At 42.7% G+C, this 19,971-nt stretch overlaps 1 protein-coding gene across 4 annotated transcripts in view; it reads right to left on the minus strand.

Annotated features, from left to right (window-relative positions):
• Positions 1-19,971, minus strand: part of PPP2R2B (protein phosphatase 2 regulatory subunit Bbeta) — a 250,981-nt gene that overhangs the window by 17,134 nt on the left and 213,876 nt on the right. For all 4 annotated transcript variants that reach the window (XM_073355745.2, XM_073355746.2, XM_073355747.2 and 1 more), the window contains 2 exons: positions 10,104-10,281; positions 1,613-1,777 (listed from right to left, as the gene is read on the minus strand). In XM_073355745.2, the coding sequence (XP_073211846.1) occupies positions 1,613-1,777; positions 10,104-10,281 (343 nt within the window). The remainder of the gene's footprint in view (positions 1-1,612; positions 1,778-10,103; positions 10,282-19,971) is intronic.

Below are 19,971 nucleotides of genomic sequence, written 5' to 3' on the forward strand. Positions count from 1 at the left end.
GGTGCTTCAGAGGAATGAATGGAACAGGAAATCATCAAGTCATCCATTCCCTGTCACTCATTCCCAGCAAACAGAGGCTAGGGACACCATCCCTGCCCATCCTGGCTAAGTCATTGATGCACCTATCCTCCATGAATGTATCTAGTTCTTTTTTGAACCCTGTTATAGTCTTGGCCTTCAAAACATCCTCTGACAAAGAGTTCAACAGGTTCACTGTGTGTTGTGTGAAGAAATACTTCCGTTTGTTTGTTTGTATAAACTCTCACGTTCCAGGGCATAACCAACCATTAACTTGTGGGGGGTTAGGAACAAATTTCCCATGTGATCTGCTTATTCCAAATTGTCCACTCCAGGGTTTGTTTTTCTTGTTGTTGTTTTGCACCTTCTTCTGTGACAGCACACTGGCCTCATTGGACAAGAGGTCTGAACTAGAGGAGGATGAGTAACAGATTTTTGGTTAATTGGCAATTTCAAAAAGTCTAAAAAAATTCATTTTGGGTTGGACGAACATTTTGTTTTGATAAAATCAAAATGTTTTGTTTGGATTCTGACCATTTTTAAATGCCACTGAATTTTTAGAAACAAAATATTTTAGAAACAAAAGTAATTTCAAACTGAAAAAAAAAATGGAAACATTTTGATTTTTTTTGGTACTTTTCCCAAAAAGAAAAATTCAGTGAAACTGATATGAATTAACAAAATGTTTCAATGTTGCCAAATCTGCATTTTGTGCTGGAAAAAGATTTGGTCAAATTTTTTTTGTCCAGCTCTCACCTGAACCAGTATAGCAATTTCTATGTTCCCAGATATATGGGATTGATAAACATTGCACCCTAGGGGGTCTCAATGCAATAAATCTGATGCTGTACTGTCAAAGCAGCACAAATAATTTTTTACATCCTACCATCTGTTCCCTCACTACTCCCAAAGTCTGCAGCACTGGGTTCCAGCGAGGGGGCCTTCTTGCTTGCAGAGCTGCTAAAGATATGCATGATGCTGGAGCAAGATAGTGCAGGCCTGGAGAAAGATGTGGATTTTGTTCCCTCTGGTTTAGACATTCATTTCATATCAACCACAGCAAAAACCAAGACATCAGTACTGAGGGAAGGGAAGGGACGAGTAAATGACCTCACCACATCTCTACGAAGGCCAGAAAGACCCAATGAAATGATCATTCTTGACTTTATCCTATGAAAAGCAGTTTTGAGAAATACCACAGTGGGAAGCGATATGACCTGAAGCCCGTGTGTGAACACGCAGACTGGAATCTGAATTTTCAAATGGCACCTAGTTTTATAGCAAGCTGAAACAGACCCCTCAGATGCAAACACTCCAGAACTTTGGGGAGTTTGAAGGTTGGACGTCAGACTGAATTTTGAGCCTAATTTTAAGCAAACCATCCCATTCGAATTTAACCGCATTTTTTATTTCTTTAATTGGGTTTTTGGGGGCTTTTTTAGCTAGCATTTAGTGACCTGGTGCCACTGAGCCCTAGGTCTGGTAGAAATGAGATCCTACAATCAGAGTTCTCCTTCCTTTATTTACTCTCTCCCCCCCTCCATCACAAAACACCCTTATGTCACAATTCTGGTGAAGTGCTGGAAGTACTCACATTTGGAGTGTCGGTCACAAAGGGCAGATGCCCGCATGTCACATAGCCTTATTGTCCCTTTGCTGCTACTGTACACAAAGGTGTTGCAGTGGTGTGGATGGAATTCTGCCGCAGTGATCACCTCCGTTAGCTCCTCCATGTTGGCTGGCTTTATATCTACGATATCTGAAACAGGCAAGTCAAGGAAAAACAAACAGCAGGAGCCAGTGCTGTTAACATGCAGCCCTGTGGTTATTAATAATTCTGGCTTTCTTTATTATGCATCGTTTAACTGGGGCACTTTGTTTTTGACAGCGAGTATGAAGACAGGGTTCAAATCTCTGCTGTTTTAATCCTGAGTGATAAAGTTCTGCACCAGGAACTCTCAGCAAAGCCTTGTATGCTAGCTCTAGAAGGGATTTTCTGTTCTCTTTTTCTATATTTCTGAATGGCTGTGGTTCCATGTTAGATTATATGTAAATAAGCAGCTCTTGGGCGCTATGCTAATATACACTTCATCATCTGAGGATCACAATGGCATCATTATCCATTTTACAGATGGGAAAACTGAGGTTCAGAGAAGTGAAGTGACTTGCATAAGGCCTCACAGTGAGTGACAGGTCTACAGTAATCTGTCTACAGCAGTGGTTCTCAACCAGGAGTATGCATACCCCGGGGGTTCACAGAGGTTTTCCAGGGGGTACATCAACTCATCTAGATATTTGCCTTTTTACAACAGGCTACATAAAAAGCACTAGTGAAGTCAGTAACAAGAAAAAATTCCATATAGACAATGACTTGTTTATACTGCACTATATACTATACATTGAAATGTAAGTACAATATTTGCATTCCAATTGATATATTTTATAATTATATGGTAAAAATGAGAAAATAAGCAATTTTTCAGTAATAGTGTGCTGTGACACTTTTGTATTTTTATGTCTAATTTTGTAAGCAAGTAGTTTTTAGACAAGGTGAAACTTGGGGGGAACTCAAGAAAAATCAGAGTCCTGAAAGGGGTACAGTAATCTAGAAAGGTTGAGAGCCACTAGTTCGCAGCATTGATCTAACCAGTAAAATATACTCCCTCTCTCTAAGCAGATTCAGCCAGGCAAGTAGTATCTTGGCTGCTTTGATCACTACAATAACTTCCTTATTTCTTTACCACTTGGCAAATATTTTCTTTTAGCATGTGTTTGTTCTGTGCTGTATTATACCACATATTGTACCTGCTCATGGCCTTAGAATTTAAGCTGTTTAGGGCCAGGACAATATTTGCCCAGAACATTTTAGCACTACGTACCCTTGATGTTGAGTATAAATTACATAATAATAAGGGATCAAGAATACCAGTCCATACATTCCCACTCCTCTTACACATATTCAGAATGCAGTGAGATACTGCTTCCCAAAAGCACTGCTCTCAAGACATACATGCTGCTACTGGGAATAAAACAGATCAAGAACTAAGGCTGGATTTTCAAACAGCCTTAAGGAGTTAGATGCACAAATCCCTTTGCATTCAATGCAAGTTAGGCATCTCACTCCCTTATACTCCTTTAAAAAGCTCAGCCTATATTTGCTATCTTTAGTGTGAATCTGGCTTTGACGGACATTGCTTTTCACTTCTCACTATTTGAATGAGGTCAATGTGAACATGCAGACTGAAAGAAACTAATGAACTAAAGAGAAATTTGTCTTTTGTTACTTTATCTATTTATCTAGAGACTGTAGCTGCTTGTAACACACGCTGTAGTGCCCTCTTTGTTCAAAAAAACTGCAAGACTCGACTCTGGCAAATTTGTCAAGGGGCAGAATAAACAGCTCTTATTACAGTTGCTGGAAAAAGAAAACAACTCCATGTGATGTAACAATGCAAGAAAAACAAAACATGATGAACAGAAAACGATTGCTCTTACAGGAAGATTTTTCATTTTAAGAAGGTTCTGCAAGTTTAGACTCAGTAAAATCCTGGACTAAAATTAAATCATCCTGACATTCAAGTTGAGCTTGAAATATCTGTAGTCAGACACACCAGATGGAGGGAGTCAGAAAGGAACCACGTCAATCACAAAGAGCCTCCTAGTGGTACAGATGAGCCTTTGATGATTGTCTCTATCAATCCGGGCCTGACACTGACTTAGTGGTCACTGGTGGCAAGCGGCTTTAGATTTCACAGTCCAATCAAAATACCCAGCATGGGACAATTTACTGACTGTGCGGGGTGGGGGGGGGGGAAAGAGGGGGATTGCACCATTACTTTCATCACCCCATGGAAAGCAAATTAAGGTCCTGCTGTTAACAGTAATTTCCAGAGAGAGGGGGAAAAATCAGATGTGAACTGCACAGGCCTGTGGGGATAGCTTCAAAACCTGACTGCAAGAAAAGCCCTTTCCTCAGTGCAGCACGGTGGGTGGGAGGGTTTAAAGAGAGGACATTTTTCCCTTTGGGGAAAAAAATGGGTGAATGTAGTGCTCCGAGACAGGAAGGGCCAATAGCACTGGCTATAACCAGGTATATATCAGTCAGGTACTCTGCCATCCAACCTCAGCTCTGCCAATGCACTTCAGTACTAATCTGTAAATGTTCTGCTGTTAGACACTTTTGGAATAAAGAATGGTCTTGAGGTTAAAGTACAAACTAGGAACCAAGAGGGATCTCAGCTCAGCTACAGATTTTCTATGTTACTATTATTTGCGTTTCAGTAGAATAGGGATGTCACCTTCTCTCTCTGTGTCTCAGTCTCCTCCCCTGTGAAATCAGAATATTTTGCTCTTTGTCAACTACTTTTCATGTACAAAGTGCTTTATATGAAGGCAAATATTAGTATTTCCACTGTACAGATGGGGCAGCTGAGGCAGAGACCGGCAAACTGATTTGCATATGGTCATGCTGCAGTTCAGTGACAGAACCGGAACTATAACACCAGCCAGTGCCCTATACCCTGGATTGCACAAGGGGACTGTAATACTTAGTGTCCTCATTGGCTTCAGTGAGGTTAAATTTCTTAACGTTTGTGAAGCACCACGATAGTCCAAGATGAAAACTGATCTAGAAATACATGGTATCATATTTCTGAACTCTTTTGCAGCTTTGCCAACATCCTTCAGTTCTGATCTCCAACAACCCTTGCTATTACAGCCCTGGTCCCTGCTAAGCAGTGCCTTCGAATCATGTCAAATTGCACAATGGCTTTGTGATGTGCACAAAATCAGAACTGGAATGAGACGCCCCCCCCCCAAAAAAAAAACCCCAAAAACCTCATTTTCACTTATGATTTAAGTAGGATTTGAGCTTAGGTCTCTAGTGGTGAAAAGCTAGCATGTTAATCCTGTGCATGCTGTTATCTCCAGGGATTTTTAGGCCTTATTAAACTGCACTGTACTTCGTGGAACAGTACATGGTGCATCACTAAGTCTGCTTTTTTAAACTAACTAAACAATTTCTCTGTTTTTTTAAGAATATACAGCAACTGAGTTTTGAGACTGGCAGTTGTTGGAGCAGCTCCAAAACCAATTGTTATTAAGAGGCCAGCAATGCTAAAAACCAATTTAAAATGCGGAGGGCCCAACTGAAGTCAATGGGGTTGTGTTAGTAACGGAGAGAAGAGTTTGGCCCTGGAAATCCGCTGGCAAATTAAACTTTGCAGAGTACTGTAATGGAATAAGAGGACTAGCACACCCAAAGATCTCAGATTGCTCCAGATCAAATGGAAAACCCAATATTGGGTTGCCAGAATGCATCACAGGGTTTGGGGTGGAGGGTCTGGTTGGGTTGAGCTCCTTCCTCAGGGCATTCCAACCTGGTGTACATGACAGTCTCCTGCAGGAGAGGCATTGCATCTGGGGGTGTCTCTAGGTTGTAACAGGCCATTAAAGTTTACAAATGGGTCCTGATCCCAGGAAGGTTGAGAACTGCCGCTCTAGGGGGCTAACTTTAGATAAGTAAAAAGCCAACCCCATGTGTTATATACAAGATAAAAAGAAAAGCAGTTAAAAAGCCAGTTCCAAGATTGAGCAGATTCCATGACAGTAACGCATGATTTCGAACTGAGGTAACAAGGAGACATCAATAGCACTCCATAATCTACTAGTCACCCATTGACATTCTTTTCTCACAATAATGGCTGTTTGATTAAATGGAAATTGTAGTGAAAAATCTGTTTTCATCTAAATTTGGGGGGAGAGGGAGGTAGAAAAACTGAAATCTGGAAATTTTTTTGTTTTCCAGTGAAAGCCTGAAATATTTTTAATGAAAACTAAAATTTTGATTTTATTGAGGTTTTTACCCAGGGGAAAATAATAATTTACCCACCAACCTTACAATTTACTAAATTATCATCTTTTTCTTTCCTGAGAAGTAAAACCCCAAAAAAATCTTTATTCACCCAATCCTAAAGTGCTGCTGGTTTGTCTCATCTCACCACGTGACTCTTACTATAACCTGTAAGATTATTCCCACCACACTAGTTCCTCTGCACAGTGGGAATTTTTATGCAATGTTTTGATGCAGTATTCTCGTCTCTCTTGAAACCTCTGCATAATTTTCCCAGATGGTAATAGAAGTCTCGTTCCAAAGGCAATGGCTTTATCTCCATTTCTTCCTCAGTGTGGATGACCACAGCTAAGCAGGCTATCCTCAGTGTGGAAGACCTAAGTTTCTGGGGAGTCTTTTGCTTTGGCCAGTGCCTCTCAAGGAGGCCTTGTAATGATGTGCTTTGGGCTTGGAGAGGTGGCCATGAGTATCACTTACTAGGTCCAATGGAGATGTGCTCAATGGCTTGAGAAGCCATGAAAGAACCCACCTGCCTGCCCTAAAGGCCCAAGAGGGAGGAAGGATATTCAAGGAAAATTCTATTCATTTCCAGAGCTCAAGTATCAGGCATGCCCAGGATATATAGAGCGTCATTTTTACGGAGCCACTTTCTTGACTACCAGTGCCCTTCAAAGATATGTTTCAAAAGATAACACAGATCTGTGCGCTAAAGACCATATGAAACTAGAGGATGGAACATTCACCAGGGAAAAAAACCATTGTGGAATTAATAAATGTGGGATCCTTAAGACTATCTTACCAGCTTTCAATTAGGGTTTAAGAATGGGAAGGGAAAACGACAGGCATGCTCAGATATCTGAGCATCACCAAAACCAAACAATAAAATGAAAAAACCCACCTGCAGAAATTTCTACTTTTTTCCTAAACAAAGAATCATTGTAACTGCTTTTCTCTGCCCTTCTAGATGTGTCCGCTCCATGACTAAGCACTACCCCTGGAGCTGACTTCAGAAATAAGGATGTGTGGCATCCAAAGCACTGATCAGGAAGAATTCTAGGAAGCTGCTTTCAGGGGATGTGTCATATGCTGCCATGTGGTACTAATGACTCACTGACATCTCAGAAGGACTGCTTCATTTATGAAATACCAGTTCAGCACAGATCAGTGAATGCAATCCCCCTGGCAGAATGCACTGGAATTCAGCACAGAACAACAAGTCTCCTGCTACAGTCCTGCCAGTAAATTTCCCAGGGAACTTTTTCTGGATGGATCAGAGACCTGTGGATAGTTAAGAGAATAAACACATCAACTGCAACAAGAAAGATGGTATAATGGTAGAGAAGAGAGCAAGGCATCCAGACTGCCAATCAATCACCTGCATTATCCAAATTTATTTGGATCTCCAGCTGTAAACAGAAGCAATGATCTCTGGATATGACAACAGTCCATTATCCAAAGGACTAACCTTCCCCTTGCTGGTCTGAACTGCTGCTTCTATGATGGAGCCATAACCCTATAGACTGTGATCCGGTCAGACTTACTAAGCTGAGCAGAATGCCAAGGAGAACTCAGATGGCTACAAGGATTATTAGTGGGGATACATCAAGGGGCACTCTTTTCTCTTGGTCAGGACTGTACCAATGCCCAAGCATGGTACTAAGGAGCAATTTGCTGCTGGAGATACCTTGTCTGAATAAGATGTACCACTGAGGTCCTGGTGAGTTGTATCAATTAAAATTCTCATGGCACTTTAGGAACAGTAGAGTATCAGCATTGGTATCTTGGCTAAATTTGGCTGGGACAACTACATTCTGTCCATCTGAATTCTCTGTAGTTTCAACTGAATATGGCACTTTCTGTTCTAAACCATAATATACAGTTGCTGCACACAGGTCAAACACAAGCACTTTCCACCCTAGAGTGGCTGAATTTCAGTGATTGCCAAAATGATCCCCAGCTGGTAAAGTTTGCTGTGTGCTTTGGGGATTTCTCAGTGGAAAGCACTACATAAGTATCAGTGATTATCACCATCCCTGTTGTTATTATTTCTGATGTGACTGCTATAGGGGTGACTGGCACGGTCTCATTTGTGTATCTGCAACTGGCAACCTGTCACACACTACAGTTTATAATGAAAACTACACTATTAATATTTCCTCTCCTTATTTTCCCCAAGGCATCGGTCTTCTAAATCACCTCAGGAAACTCCCCTCCCCCACTTACACCCTGCAGGCAAAATTCAACATGTCACCCAAACTGGAAAGCAGCAGCTTGTAATGATGCCCAGCTGAGCTGTGTTCAAACTTATGGCTCTTGGAATCAGACAAAAAAGTGTGGTGGTTTAAAATTGGAGAGGAGAGATTGAGACCTTCTCAGTGCCAGCATTCTAGCTGCTATGGAAACATTTTGCATCCCCAGCAAGAACAACAGAAATAAAAAGAAAAAGGAGGTCTTGGCACTTACATTTACATACTGTCCAGACTGACACACACAAACTGTAACTAACACAGCACCAATAATAGTTGGTATTTAGGTAACACCTTTTATCTGAAGATCTCAGAGCACTTTACAGACACTGAAGACCAACAATGGCCTCCAGACACTTAGGGCAGGGCTACACTTAAAAGCTGCAGCGGCACAGCTGTAGTGCTTCACTGAAGATGGTACTGCACCCCCGGGTGAGCTTCTCTCATCAGCGTAGTTAATCCACCTCTGCAAGAGGCAGTGGCTAAGTTGACAGGAGAAGCCCTCCCATCCCCACAGCACTATCTACACCAGATGTTAGGTCAGTATAACTGTTTCACTCAGGGGTGTGCATTTTTCACACCTCGGAGCGACAGTTATACTAACATAAGTTTGTAGTGTAGACCTGACCTGAGTAAACTCTGCACCCACCACACATGTGGGACCAGATGGATGGAACAATAAAGAAGCTGCATTACCTTCTCTTACTACTAGAACTGATGCATACTAGCACAGGGCACCGAGTGAGAGAAGCCAGCACGACTGCTTTCCTGCTGGTAGAAAAAGTTGTCAACACTCTCTGAGCAGTGGGCGTGGTTCAGGTGTCCTCCTGTGGATCCCTTGCTTTGACCCTGTGACCTGGACCCCGCTCCTTGCTTTTCATTTGTTTTCCCTTTTGATCTGATGATGCCTGGGTTGTGGCTCCTACCTCACCTGATGGGAGGGCCTTTCATTGCTTTGAAGAGCTCCACACCATCATCCTAGTTATTAGATAGGCCACCCCTTTTTACTCTGGGGCTCTCTGCTCAGTGTTCAGTATTTTTGTCCCCCCACTCCTAGCCTTACCCCTTTGTTTACTTTCTCCCCTGTAATTGTCCTCTGTATCTCTGTGGCCCCTTCCCTCTCCCCATAAGGGAAATGCCATTGTACTTTCAGGGTCCCCTACAGAGGTCAAGTAGGTTCACCCTTTTCACCAGTACCAAATTCACTTCAGAAAAAAGACAGCTGCTGCTTTCATGTCACGTCTAAGCCAGAGAACCAGACTGACCCTATGCTAGTGTGCAATACAGACAAACCTTAGATGTACATATTCTATAGGGCCAAGCCCTGAGATCGTCACTCAGTTTATACATGGATAGCACTCCCACAGAAGCAAGGCTGCCTTTGGAATTCTCTCTCCGTGGAGGAGTCTCAGAATACAAGTCTAGCAATATTCGTGGTACACATTGCAGGATACGGTGTATTCCATTTAGGTGTTCATTAATAGTTTGTTGTGTTCCTGCTTTACACTTTAATCTCTGTATGAAAAAACCTACTGACATAGGGTAACTGAATGGGATAATCTGCAATAATAAAAACAGAATTAAAATAATAATTATTATTATTAACATCCTGTTGTAAAGCAAATCAGAATGGGCTAAATTCTGAAGACCTCGCTCAGTTCTTATTCAGACCTTCCTTAGGCAAAACTTCCATGGGCTTCATTGGGAATTTTGCCTGAATAAGGAATGAACAAAACCTGCATAAGGACCTCAGCATCTGACTGACTGTGTATACACAATCATGCACAAATAACAAGATATTTGTCTAATGGTTAAAGAAGAGAAAACCTAATTCAAATATAAGAAGGATTTATAGACAATGAAAAAGAAACCCTCCAAAAGATGTAAACTCAAGGTTCAGATGAGCTCATTCTTCTCAAGTCTGGGTTCTATAAGACCATCTCCTGATTGGACAATAACTCCAGCCGGATTTATGAATCAAAGGATACTAAAACTTTGATTGGTTATTTCAAAGTTCCATAAGTTTATCCTCAGGTCATCAGCTGACATGTAGGTTTCATAGTCACTGTTTACAGATATGGAGTTGATGTGATATGTGTGCGCATTGGCAAATACTCTTCGGGGAGTGGCCTCCACCATTAGATCCATGGGCCTTAGTACAGGGACCTGGCAAGAGAAGGAACAAAAGCAAGGCATTAGAAGAACAAAATAGTTTAATCATTAAAAGCGATCTCATTGCAACTTCCAGATCAGTACATTCGGCTAATATTCAAACAATCTCACCTACAGCTGAGTTAATCCAGGGCACCATACATTTATGGGGAGACCGGATTGTTCAGTGACATGAATTAGTTTTTGCCTCTAGAATTTAATCTGATCTAGATCAGGGCTGTCTGATAATTCCCATCTGGTGGTTGGTTGGTGTTTTGTATGAAACACGTTGGTGGTCTCAGCCCAGTTCTTAGTGGACAATTGTGTGCATCACATAAACCACCATTTCAGCTGGCACTAACTGGCACTCTTGTGTTATCTTTAGTCCCCAGGGATTTAATCCTGCCCTTTTCACTAACACAAATTCATTTAAGCCCCTCATCCCTCACAATTTTATACATTAATATATGCACTAGAAAGACTGAACAGTAGGAAAAACAGATGTAGAAATACCTTATATAAGGTATTGTTCTGGTTAGGTTTGAGCACAGCACTGAAAGGCAGGTACTCAACTTCTAATCCCCACTCTGGCAATGATTCCCTCTTTGGCCTTTGTCATTTAACCTTCTGCCTCAGTTTCCCCATTTGAAAAATGGAGATATTAATACTTACTAATTCACAGGGTTGTTGTGATGATTAATGAATGTTTTGAACACCTAAAGTCTAGCATAACTGCTAAATTGTTGGGGTGGTTTTTTTTTTTTTTAAGAAAATTGTATCTAAATGTAGCACTCTGAACAACATAATTAAGGCTGAATCCACATGGATGGACTCCTGCACTGCATTTCTGTGCTGGCACAGGGGCCCATCTGTACAGATGTATTTACAGGCTCAGACCTCCCAATATTAATACTTCCTTCCAAACTACAGCTAGATTGCTGCTAAAGCCAGGCGCTTATTCTTATTGCAAAATGCAAATACACAGAAAAGCAAAAAATGAAAATATCTACAGTGATTCTTTTCTATTGGTTGACTAAACCTTCCCTTCCCCCAATCAGCAATTCCTTTATTCTTTGTTATTAAAATAATACTTTTTTTTAAAGGAAACCCATGTCAGCACAGATTCCTGCCCCTTTCCCCACTTTATGGTAAAACAATGGAATTGGGAGATGGGAGGAGAGAGAAAAATAGAAAAGAACATTGGAGCAGATGGGGAAAAAACTAACTGATCTACTTTTACTTGTATATTTATTAACCATAACCCTCGTAAGCCATCAGTGGATGAATAGATACAGTCAAAAACTGTGTACGCAAAGGAGGACATAAGTAATATATTTAGACATAACACTCTTAAGGCAACTTAATACAATAGAAAGGTGTCAGTCTATGCTTCCTTTTGCCAATAACCCATTCCCTCAAGCTACTTCATTACTGTGTGTATTATCTGTATGCTGCCCAAAGAGATTTCCCATGGCTGCTGAGGTGGGGATAGGGGTATGACAGCCAGGATCAAGTGACACTAGAACATAGGAACTGCCAGCTCAGAGCCTGAGCTTAATGTGATGAGCCTGCTTTCTAATTCAGCCTGACATATTCAATGATGCATCATTTGCTGTTGAAGGACTTTGCTCAGCCATCTGGGGACATAGTCTAGCATTTTGCCCAGAGACTGCAGGAAGCAGGCTGTCATTCAGACTGTCAGAAACATGATGTTTGCAAAGGTACAGAGTTCAGCTGTTACACCAGGCCTCTCTGGAAACAAAGAAGTAAATAAATAAATAAAAGGGTTTGGCATAAGAATTTCACTCAACACAACACTGATATGCAGTACAGCCACATCTTGACTGTCATGCCAACCCTCTCAAGCCACGCATGGGTTCCTATCCTCAAAGCCTGCAGTAATCACTGCGATACCAGCGCTGGTAGGTATAGGTCTGTTTTATATGGCAGCTTTTTTCAAATAAATCAGTTTTCTTGCACCCTGAGAGTGAAGTTAACAGTATCCTCAGCCAATAAACGTCTCAGTTTTCTAGTACAGAGCCAAATTCTTGGGACTCTACTCAGTTTTTACTCAGGGTATGTCTACACTAAAAACTTAAGTCTACCTATATGAGGTCGACTTACAGCCATCGCAGTACTTACTGTGGTGGTGCATGTCCACACTACCCTCCTTGGGTCGGGATGCAGGTCCTCACCAGGAACGCTTCCACCGGCCTAAGAGGGGCAGCGTGGGGAGCTGAAAGCCTGTTCTCTCAGCTCTGATGGTAGCTCTCTACTGGGAGCCTGGCTGCCCCCCCACCCCTCAGCTCCCAATTCCCCAGTGAGAGTGCGGGGGAGGAGGAACAGCAGCCCAGGGCTTCTCGCCTCCCTGTTTCCTGCTGGGAGTGGGGGGAAAGGGCCTGGGGCGTCTCAACACCGGGGAGCAGGTTCCAGCTATCTGGGCTCCTTGCCCCGGCTCCCAGCCGTGAGTGGGGTCCAGCTGCCCTGGTTCCCAGCCAGGAGTGGAATCCTGTTGCCTAGGCTCCTCACCCCAGCTCTCAGCCAGGAGCAGGGTCCAGCCGCCTGGGCTCCTTGCCCTGGCTCCCAGCCAGGAGTGCAACTGCACAGCTCTCCAGGGGCGCAGCTGGGCTCTAGCTGCCAGGCTTTCTTGTCAATTTCATGTCTTTGCTGGAGCCATGAAATTGACAAGGGCTCTAACAACTGATGCAAGTAACAGAGTATCTACACAGACACTTGTGGAGGTGAAGCTATTATGTCAGCGTGGTAGGGCATTTACATCTGCAGGAGCAAGGCTGTAGTGTAGACACTGACATAATTAGGTTGACGTAAATTGCCTCACGTCGACCTAACTGTGTAGTGTAAGACCTTCAACAGGCTGTTGTCAAGGTCTTGGTGGACCATGGTAACTATTACATTTTGTGTAAGGGATACAAGATCTGACAGACAGGATGAAGGCAGTTTTTTCAGCTGTTACAACTACAAGGATCTGCATCTGAACATGCAAAGGTCTAACTGCCCATGCACATGCCATTCAAACGCACAGTTACTTGGTTTGTAGGTGCAACTGTAGGCTTCTGCTTGAGGTGAGCCAGCACTGGAACCTTGAATCTGAACCCCTTCCAAAACTGGTGCAGGATCAGTTCAGATTTGGCTCTCTGAACTCGAGCCCACCCATAAGGTTTTGCAGAAAGAGCTAAACCCCATTCAGGATGTTGATGGAGAACAGCTGGCAAGATTAGTGAGCTGAACGATCTGAAACTGAACCTAACCCTGATTCAGTCTCAGATCTACTTCCCAGCCTAGTCCTAATCTGGAGCTGGATCCAAACACTGTCTCCCTGGCCATGTCTAGTTTCTGGAGACAAAGATGGTTCACGTGCATATTTCAGGATGCTTAGTTGCTTCTGCCATTGAAAATCTCACCCATAGTTTTTGGACTCACTGAGCCAGGGCTTTCGCTGGCATAGGGGAGTTCCCAGTGGACAATGAGGCTGCATAGCTTCCCTCCCAACAGCTACTGGCACAGGTAGTATGTCAGCTGTGGGAGGGAAGTGGCTGGAGTTTATTGCACTCCTGCTATCCGCAAATGGAATATGGGCCATATGGGACTGTTGCCAGATGGTACAAGTTACAGTGGCCCCCAGGGTATTATACTCTGGGATGGGGCAGAGAATCAGGGAATTGTAACTGGTTGTTGGTTCTCAACCTCTCCTTTTAACCTCTCCTGGGCTACTCTAGGTAAATATTGGGGAAGGGAGTCATCCTTTGCATACCACTTCTTTAGGCGCAGACACAGCTGAAGTGCTATTCTGCTCTCCTTGGGGTTCTCACAACCTGAGAATGGAGCTACCTCTCCTCCCTACACTCTCCTCTGCAATGCAGCACGCAAACAAAGGAAGTGGTGTTCCTTGGGTGCCAGAAGCAGCAGAGGGAGGTGATGGCCATACTACTTCTTCATAGCAACAGAGCTGATTCAAGCACTTCAGCTAAGAATATCACAGGGCATGGCTGTTGGAGTGTACTTTCAATTTAGAATCAAATCCACATTTTCTTCTTAATACACTGTCCTTAAGCACTCCAACCCCTAGCTACTTGGAATTTGCAGCTGAAGACATTTTGCACAATTAAATGGTAAATTTTCTCTTTCCATCATCATTTGTGTTCAAATATTTCTTTATGCCCTTTGTTATCAATGGAGGTAAAGCAAAGAAAAAGGATTCCTGGATTTTTCAAAAGTAAAAGTGGGCTGTTCGCTTTAGCGAGGAAGCAGGTGCAGAATTGAAGTCATTTGATTTGGGGAAGTCCTAGAAAAAATAATAGTAAACCACTAATCAAAGAATCACAGATGGAAAAGATCTTCTGTCTCATCCACCCCAGGGCTGATACAGGTTTGTTCTCGGCTATATATTTTCTAATACACTGTCTAGTCAAGGTTTTAAAGGTCTCAAGCAATACAGCTTCCAACAGTCCCCTTGGGAGACTACTCTACAGTCTAACAGAGCTCCTCATTACAATTCTGCTTAACATACAACAAATGGAGAGAAATGATGGTCTAACTTAACAGCATTGCAAACTACTCTACATTCTACAAAGGTCTGCTATGCTGAATCAGACATTGAAAAAGAGCATCAGAGTTACCAGAAACTAATGCATGAGGCAATGAATTTGCTCAGAATTGCAGCACTTAGCAAGTGTTAAATGAAACTGGCTAATAAAATGACTGGTCACTTGGTAGCAATTAAAACTTTTGGTTTTTTTAAGCATACAGCCTTTCTGTTGGGTGGTTTAAGCAGAGCCTAACTCCTACTAGTATTGTCTTAACAATCTTGAACAATATAGAAAACTCCTAAATGCACTTCTTATTCAATTACTGAACTAACCTGGAGGGCAATATCTGGTATTATATATACAACCATTATTAAAGGGTAATTCAGTGTAACAAACCAAATCAAGTACATACAAAGGCTGTCACATAAAATAAACCAGTAACAAATTAAATTACTCTCTGTTTTTGGGAGGGAGAATGCCAGTCCTTTTTCATTTAAAAATATATATATCTTAATTTTTCTTTTAGATTTTAAAGAAAGGACCCCCCCTCCCCCGCAGCACACAGAGCTGATCAGACTCGTTTGATACCCGCACCACATTCAGTCTTTTTCTCCTTGTCTAGAGAAGGCTTCTCCTTTCCTGAGTTAATGAAGCACTAATCCTCTCTTGAGCTGTAAAATTCATTTTCGCCATGGTTCAGTGGCAGATGTGGTTCAAAAAGCATGGGAGCCAGCCTGCCGTGGCTCCTTCTCACACATCAGAATTGCATTTCTTTCTTCCAGATTCAGTCTACTATCAAAAAGATCACAGCGGAGTTAATCCAATCAGTGTAATTGTCATTGTTTTGTTAGTTCCTTCCTTCGCTCTCATCAGGTTTCTGCTGTTTTGTGTGGGTGGTATAATGATGTGCACAACATTCTACTCCACTCTTGGAGAAAGGCATAGTTTTTCCTATATTTTGTGAGGATGGACATAGCTGGACTGGAATTGCTTCCATGAGTAACATTGTATCTCTCACCCTCCCTCCTCTGCAGTGTTGCCAAAGTTTGAGTCAATAATTGGTAATCATCATCTTAAAATCTCCAGTTTTAGGAGTCACATGAATACATGAAAGCTCAAAAACCAAAATGCCTACATGTTGGCATGAAATAGCTCAGAATTCTTAAGTCAAACACATGATCAGACAACAGGTGTGGTTGGCAATACTGTGACAAAGGCCCAGAAGGGGAGAGACCAAACATTTATCCACGGAAGAAACTTAAAATGCTGCAGGATTTCTTTTTCCGGGGTAAACATCTCTCTCAGAATTCTTTATCTTAACCATACAACTGAGCAGATATCCAAATTATGTGGAACACAGGGAATTTTGGGGTTAAAATGAATAAGGGTGTGAACTCTGCACCGGCACAAAAAGAGCTCTGGGACCCTGAAAGAGTTAATAACCTCACTGACTGCACCTGGGAAGGGTGTGGGCCAAGTGAAGGGGATGGACTCAAAAAGAGGAGAGAGAGCAGCTCAGTGGAGAGGGGGAGACCTCTCCACTGGGGAGGATGTAGTGAGTGCCCTCTCTCTCTGTGAGGGGGGCCCGATGGAAGGCTAAGAACACTGGAAGGGCAGGTCTGCTCCTGAGGTGAACCTGAAGCCTGAGGGATGATCCGGAGCTGCTGAGGGATGACAGCCTGCCTGAAACCCTGGGAAGGTAAAGAACTGTGCCAGACCTAGACTGTGGGGTGGAGTGAGGCACAGGAGCTTGAGGACAGGTGTGAGGCCAACTCACTATAGTGGAGGCTGACCTGTGAGGGAGAGAGATTGGCCAGGTTAGCCTGACTGGGGCTGAAGTTTCAGCTGTTCTTGTATTTTTGTTGGCCTGGTTAAAACAACTCTGTGACCCTAGAAGAAATGGACTTAAACGTGACATGGCTGGAGGGCTGAGTTGTGAAAAGAGGTAGAGGACCACAGGGCTGGAGCGAGGGTCAGCAGGGGAAACTAGAGAAGACTGAGCTAATACAGCACTCAAGCTATGAGGAGGTACTCTTGTGGTGAATCCTCTCTTCTAAAGAGACCAAAACAGTAGCTCAAACCTTCAGATATAAAATTTGTGGATGATACCAGAAGGCCCAATACCTCTCAGGGAGGTACTGTATTGTTCCCATTTTACAGCTGGGGAAACTGAGGCAAAGAGCATTTAAGTGACTTGTGCCAAGTCAAACAGAAAGTCAGTATCATAGCCAAGAGAAGAGCCCACTGAGTCAGTGTCAGAACCAGGAGTAGAATCGTGTCTAGCCAACCTGATCGCTTTCTTTGAAAAGGTAACAATCCTTTTGGATGGGGGGGGAAGCGGTAGACATGGTATATATCTTGACTTTAGTAAAGCTTTTGGTACGGTCTCGCATGACCTTCTCATAAACAAACTAAGGAAATGCAACCTACATGGAGCTTCTCTAAGGTGGGTGCAAAACTGGTTGGAAAACTGTTCCCAGAGAATAGTTATCAGTGGTTCACAGTCATGCTAGAAGGGCATATCAACTGGGGTCGCACAGGGATCAGTTTTGGGTCCGGTTCTGTTCAATATCTTCATCAATTATTTAGATAATGGCATAGAGAGTACACTTATAAAATTTGTGGATGATACCAAGCTGGGAGGGGTTGCAAGTGCTTTGGAGGATAGGATTAAGATTCAAAATGATCTAGATAAACTGGAGAAATGGTCTGAAATAAATAGGATTAAATTCAATAAGGACAAATGCAAAGTACTCCACTTGGAAAGGATCAATTGCACACATACAAAATGGGAAATGACTACCTAGGAAGGAGTATTGTGGAAAGGGATCTGGGGGTCATTGTGGATCACAAGCTAAATATGAGTCAACAGTGTAACACTGTTGCAAAAAAAGCAAACATCATGCTGAGTTGTTTTAGCAGGAGTGTTGTAAGCAAGACACGAAAAGTAATTCTTCTGCTCTGCCCTGATTAGGCCTCAACTGGAGTATTGTGTCCAGTTCTGGGTGCCACATTTCAGGAAAGATGTGGACAAATTGGAGAAAGTCCAGAGAAGAGCAACAAAAATGACTAAAGATCTAGAAAACATGACCTAAGAGGGAAGATTGAAAAAACTGGATTTGTTTAGTCTGGAAAAGAGAAGACTGAGAGGGGACATGATAACAGTTTTCAAGTACATAAAAGGTTGCTACAAAGAGGAGGGAGGAAAACTGTTCTCGTTAATCTCTGAGGTTAGGACAAGAAGCCATGGGCTTAAATTGCAGCAAGGGTGATTCAGGTTGGACATTAGGAAAAAATTCTGAACTGTCCGAGTGGTTAAGCGCTGAAATAAATTGCCTAGGGAGTTTGTGGAATCTCTGTCACTGGAGATTTTTAAGAGCAGGTTAGACAAACACCTGTCAGGGATGGTCTAGATCAGTGGTCCCCAACCTTTCTGTGGGAATAGCACATTTCTATTCCCAGAAGACCGGCGGGCGTCAGAGACCCTGCCGCCGAAATGCGGCAGCGAAAAGAAGTGTCGCTGCCGAAATGCCACTGAGAAACTGCAACCCTTCTCGCGGCATTTCAGCGGGCGGTTCTCCGGTGGCCACGCTCGGTGGCGCAGTGTCCTGCGGGCGCACACAACTGTCTTGGCGGGCACCATTGCGCCCGTGGGCGCCGTGTTGGGGACCCTGGTCTAGATAATACTCAGTTCTGCCATGAGTGCAGGGGAGTGGACTAGATGACCTCTTGAGGTGCCTTCCAGTTCTATGATTCCCCATAAAGTAATTTCAATACCCATTAGACAGGTAGTTTGCCTTGTTCCTTAAATGCATTTGGTACTGGCCAACGCTTTTCTTAAATTGGAAAGTCCTCTGTGAACACAGTGATGCTCATGGGCTCAGATCTGCCTCTGAAATGGAAATCAATTATTTAGAGACTTTAAAACAATGGGGAGGAGCACTAGTTCCCTTATGGGAGCAAATCCAAAATGGCAATGGTGGGCTGGTGGCTTGCCTCTGGCCAATCCATTTTAACGCTATAGTGGGTGTTTGAAAAATTCAGTGGTTTGCAAAAGGCCTTCCAGTCATTGTGGCAAATTTACAAAACTGCAGGAGACCAAAAAACTGGCTGGCTCATGTGCAAGCAATCTGGTGGCCTAAGTCACAAACAATGAATTGCATGGCCCATCCCATGTATTTTAAGTAAACAAAAACTTGGGCCTTATTGTAGAAAAATATGTGCACAAAGGAATAAATCACACTACTAGAGAAATCACAAAGGAAATTGCACCATCATTACACATAATATATATATTTGATATAAAGGAGCATATCCGCCACATTTGTGAGAAGTGAAATGGTTTGATGTTTCACTTCCATTCTTTTGCTATTTTCTATGGAATGAAAGACAGCCCTTACTGACAAAGAAGCCAGTGCCTCTCTGGAAACAGTCATGAATGTGAGACAGTTTCTAATTTGCTTTAGGCTGTAGTTTCAAGAGAAGACAGGGTGGTCTAGTACTTACGACACTGAACTTGTTGGATCATATTAAAGAAGTTCTGTATTAAAATCACAAATGAGTTTGATTCCCCAGAGTTTAAATTCCAGGGTATTACTAATTAAGAGGTCTCTTGGTTTTTGGTACTGTTTCTCTCCCTCTATGTGTGAAACTTGCAAGCTGCTAATTGTGTTAGTACATTCTAAGACAGAGTCTATTCTCAAAGCAATTCACAAGAGAGAGAGACTCAAAGCAATACTCAATACAACAAAAGGGTGGGGAGTCTCTGGGTGCTGTTTCTGTTGTTAAACAATTGTGATTAAAATAGAGATAGAGGATGTATGTGGATGGATGCTTGGTGTGGATAATAACTGAATGATCAGGGAGGTGCCAGCCTAAGAATCCAGTGTCCATCGGCTGAAGAAGGCGTCTAGTGGAAATAACCAGACGACCCCCCCGGAGGGCAGACTGGAATCCACCCATCAGCCTCAAGGATGGGAGAACCAAAGAACAAGATAACATCTTGGAGCCGTCAGGAATGTGCTATCTGCTGATTGATTCAGCAACAGCATGATGAAGCAATTCCCATAGACTGGCATAGGAAGAAATTCCTATAAAAATAGACTCTAAAAAGTGAGAACTTTGGGGTCTGATTCTGCAAAGCAACTTCCAGGAGCAT

The sequence above is a fragment of the Lepidochelys kempii genome, chromosome 8 (genome assembly GCF_965140285.1).
Source record: "Lepidochelys kempii isolate rLepKem1 chromosome 8, rLepKem1.hap1, whole genome shotgun sequence".
Classification (NCBI taxonomy): domain Eukaryota; kingdom Metazoa; phylum Chordata; order Testudines; family Cheloniidae; genus Lepidochelys; species Lepidochelys kempii.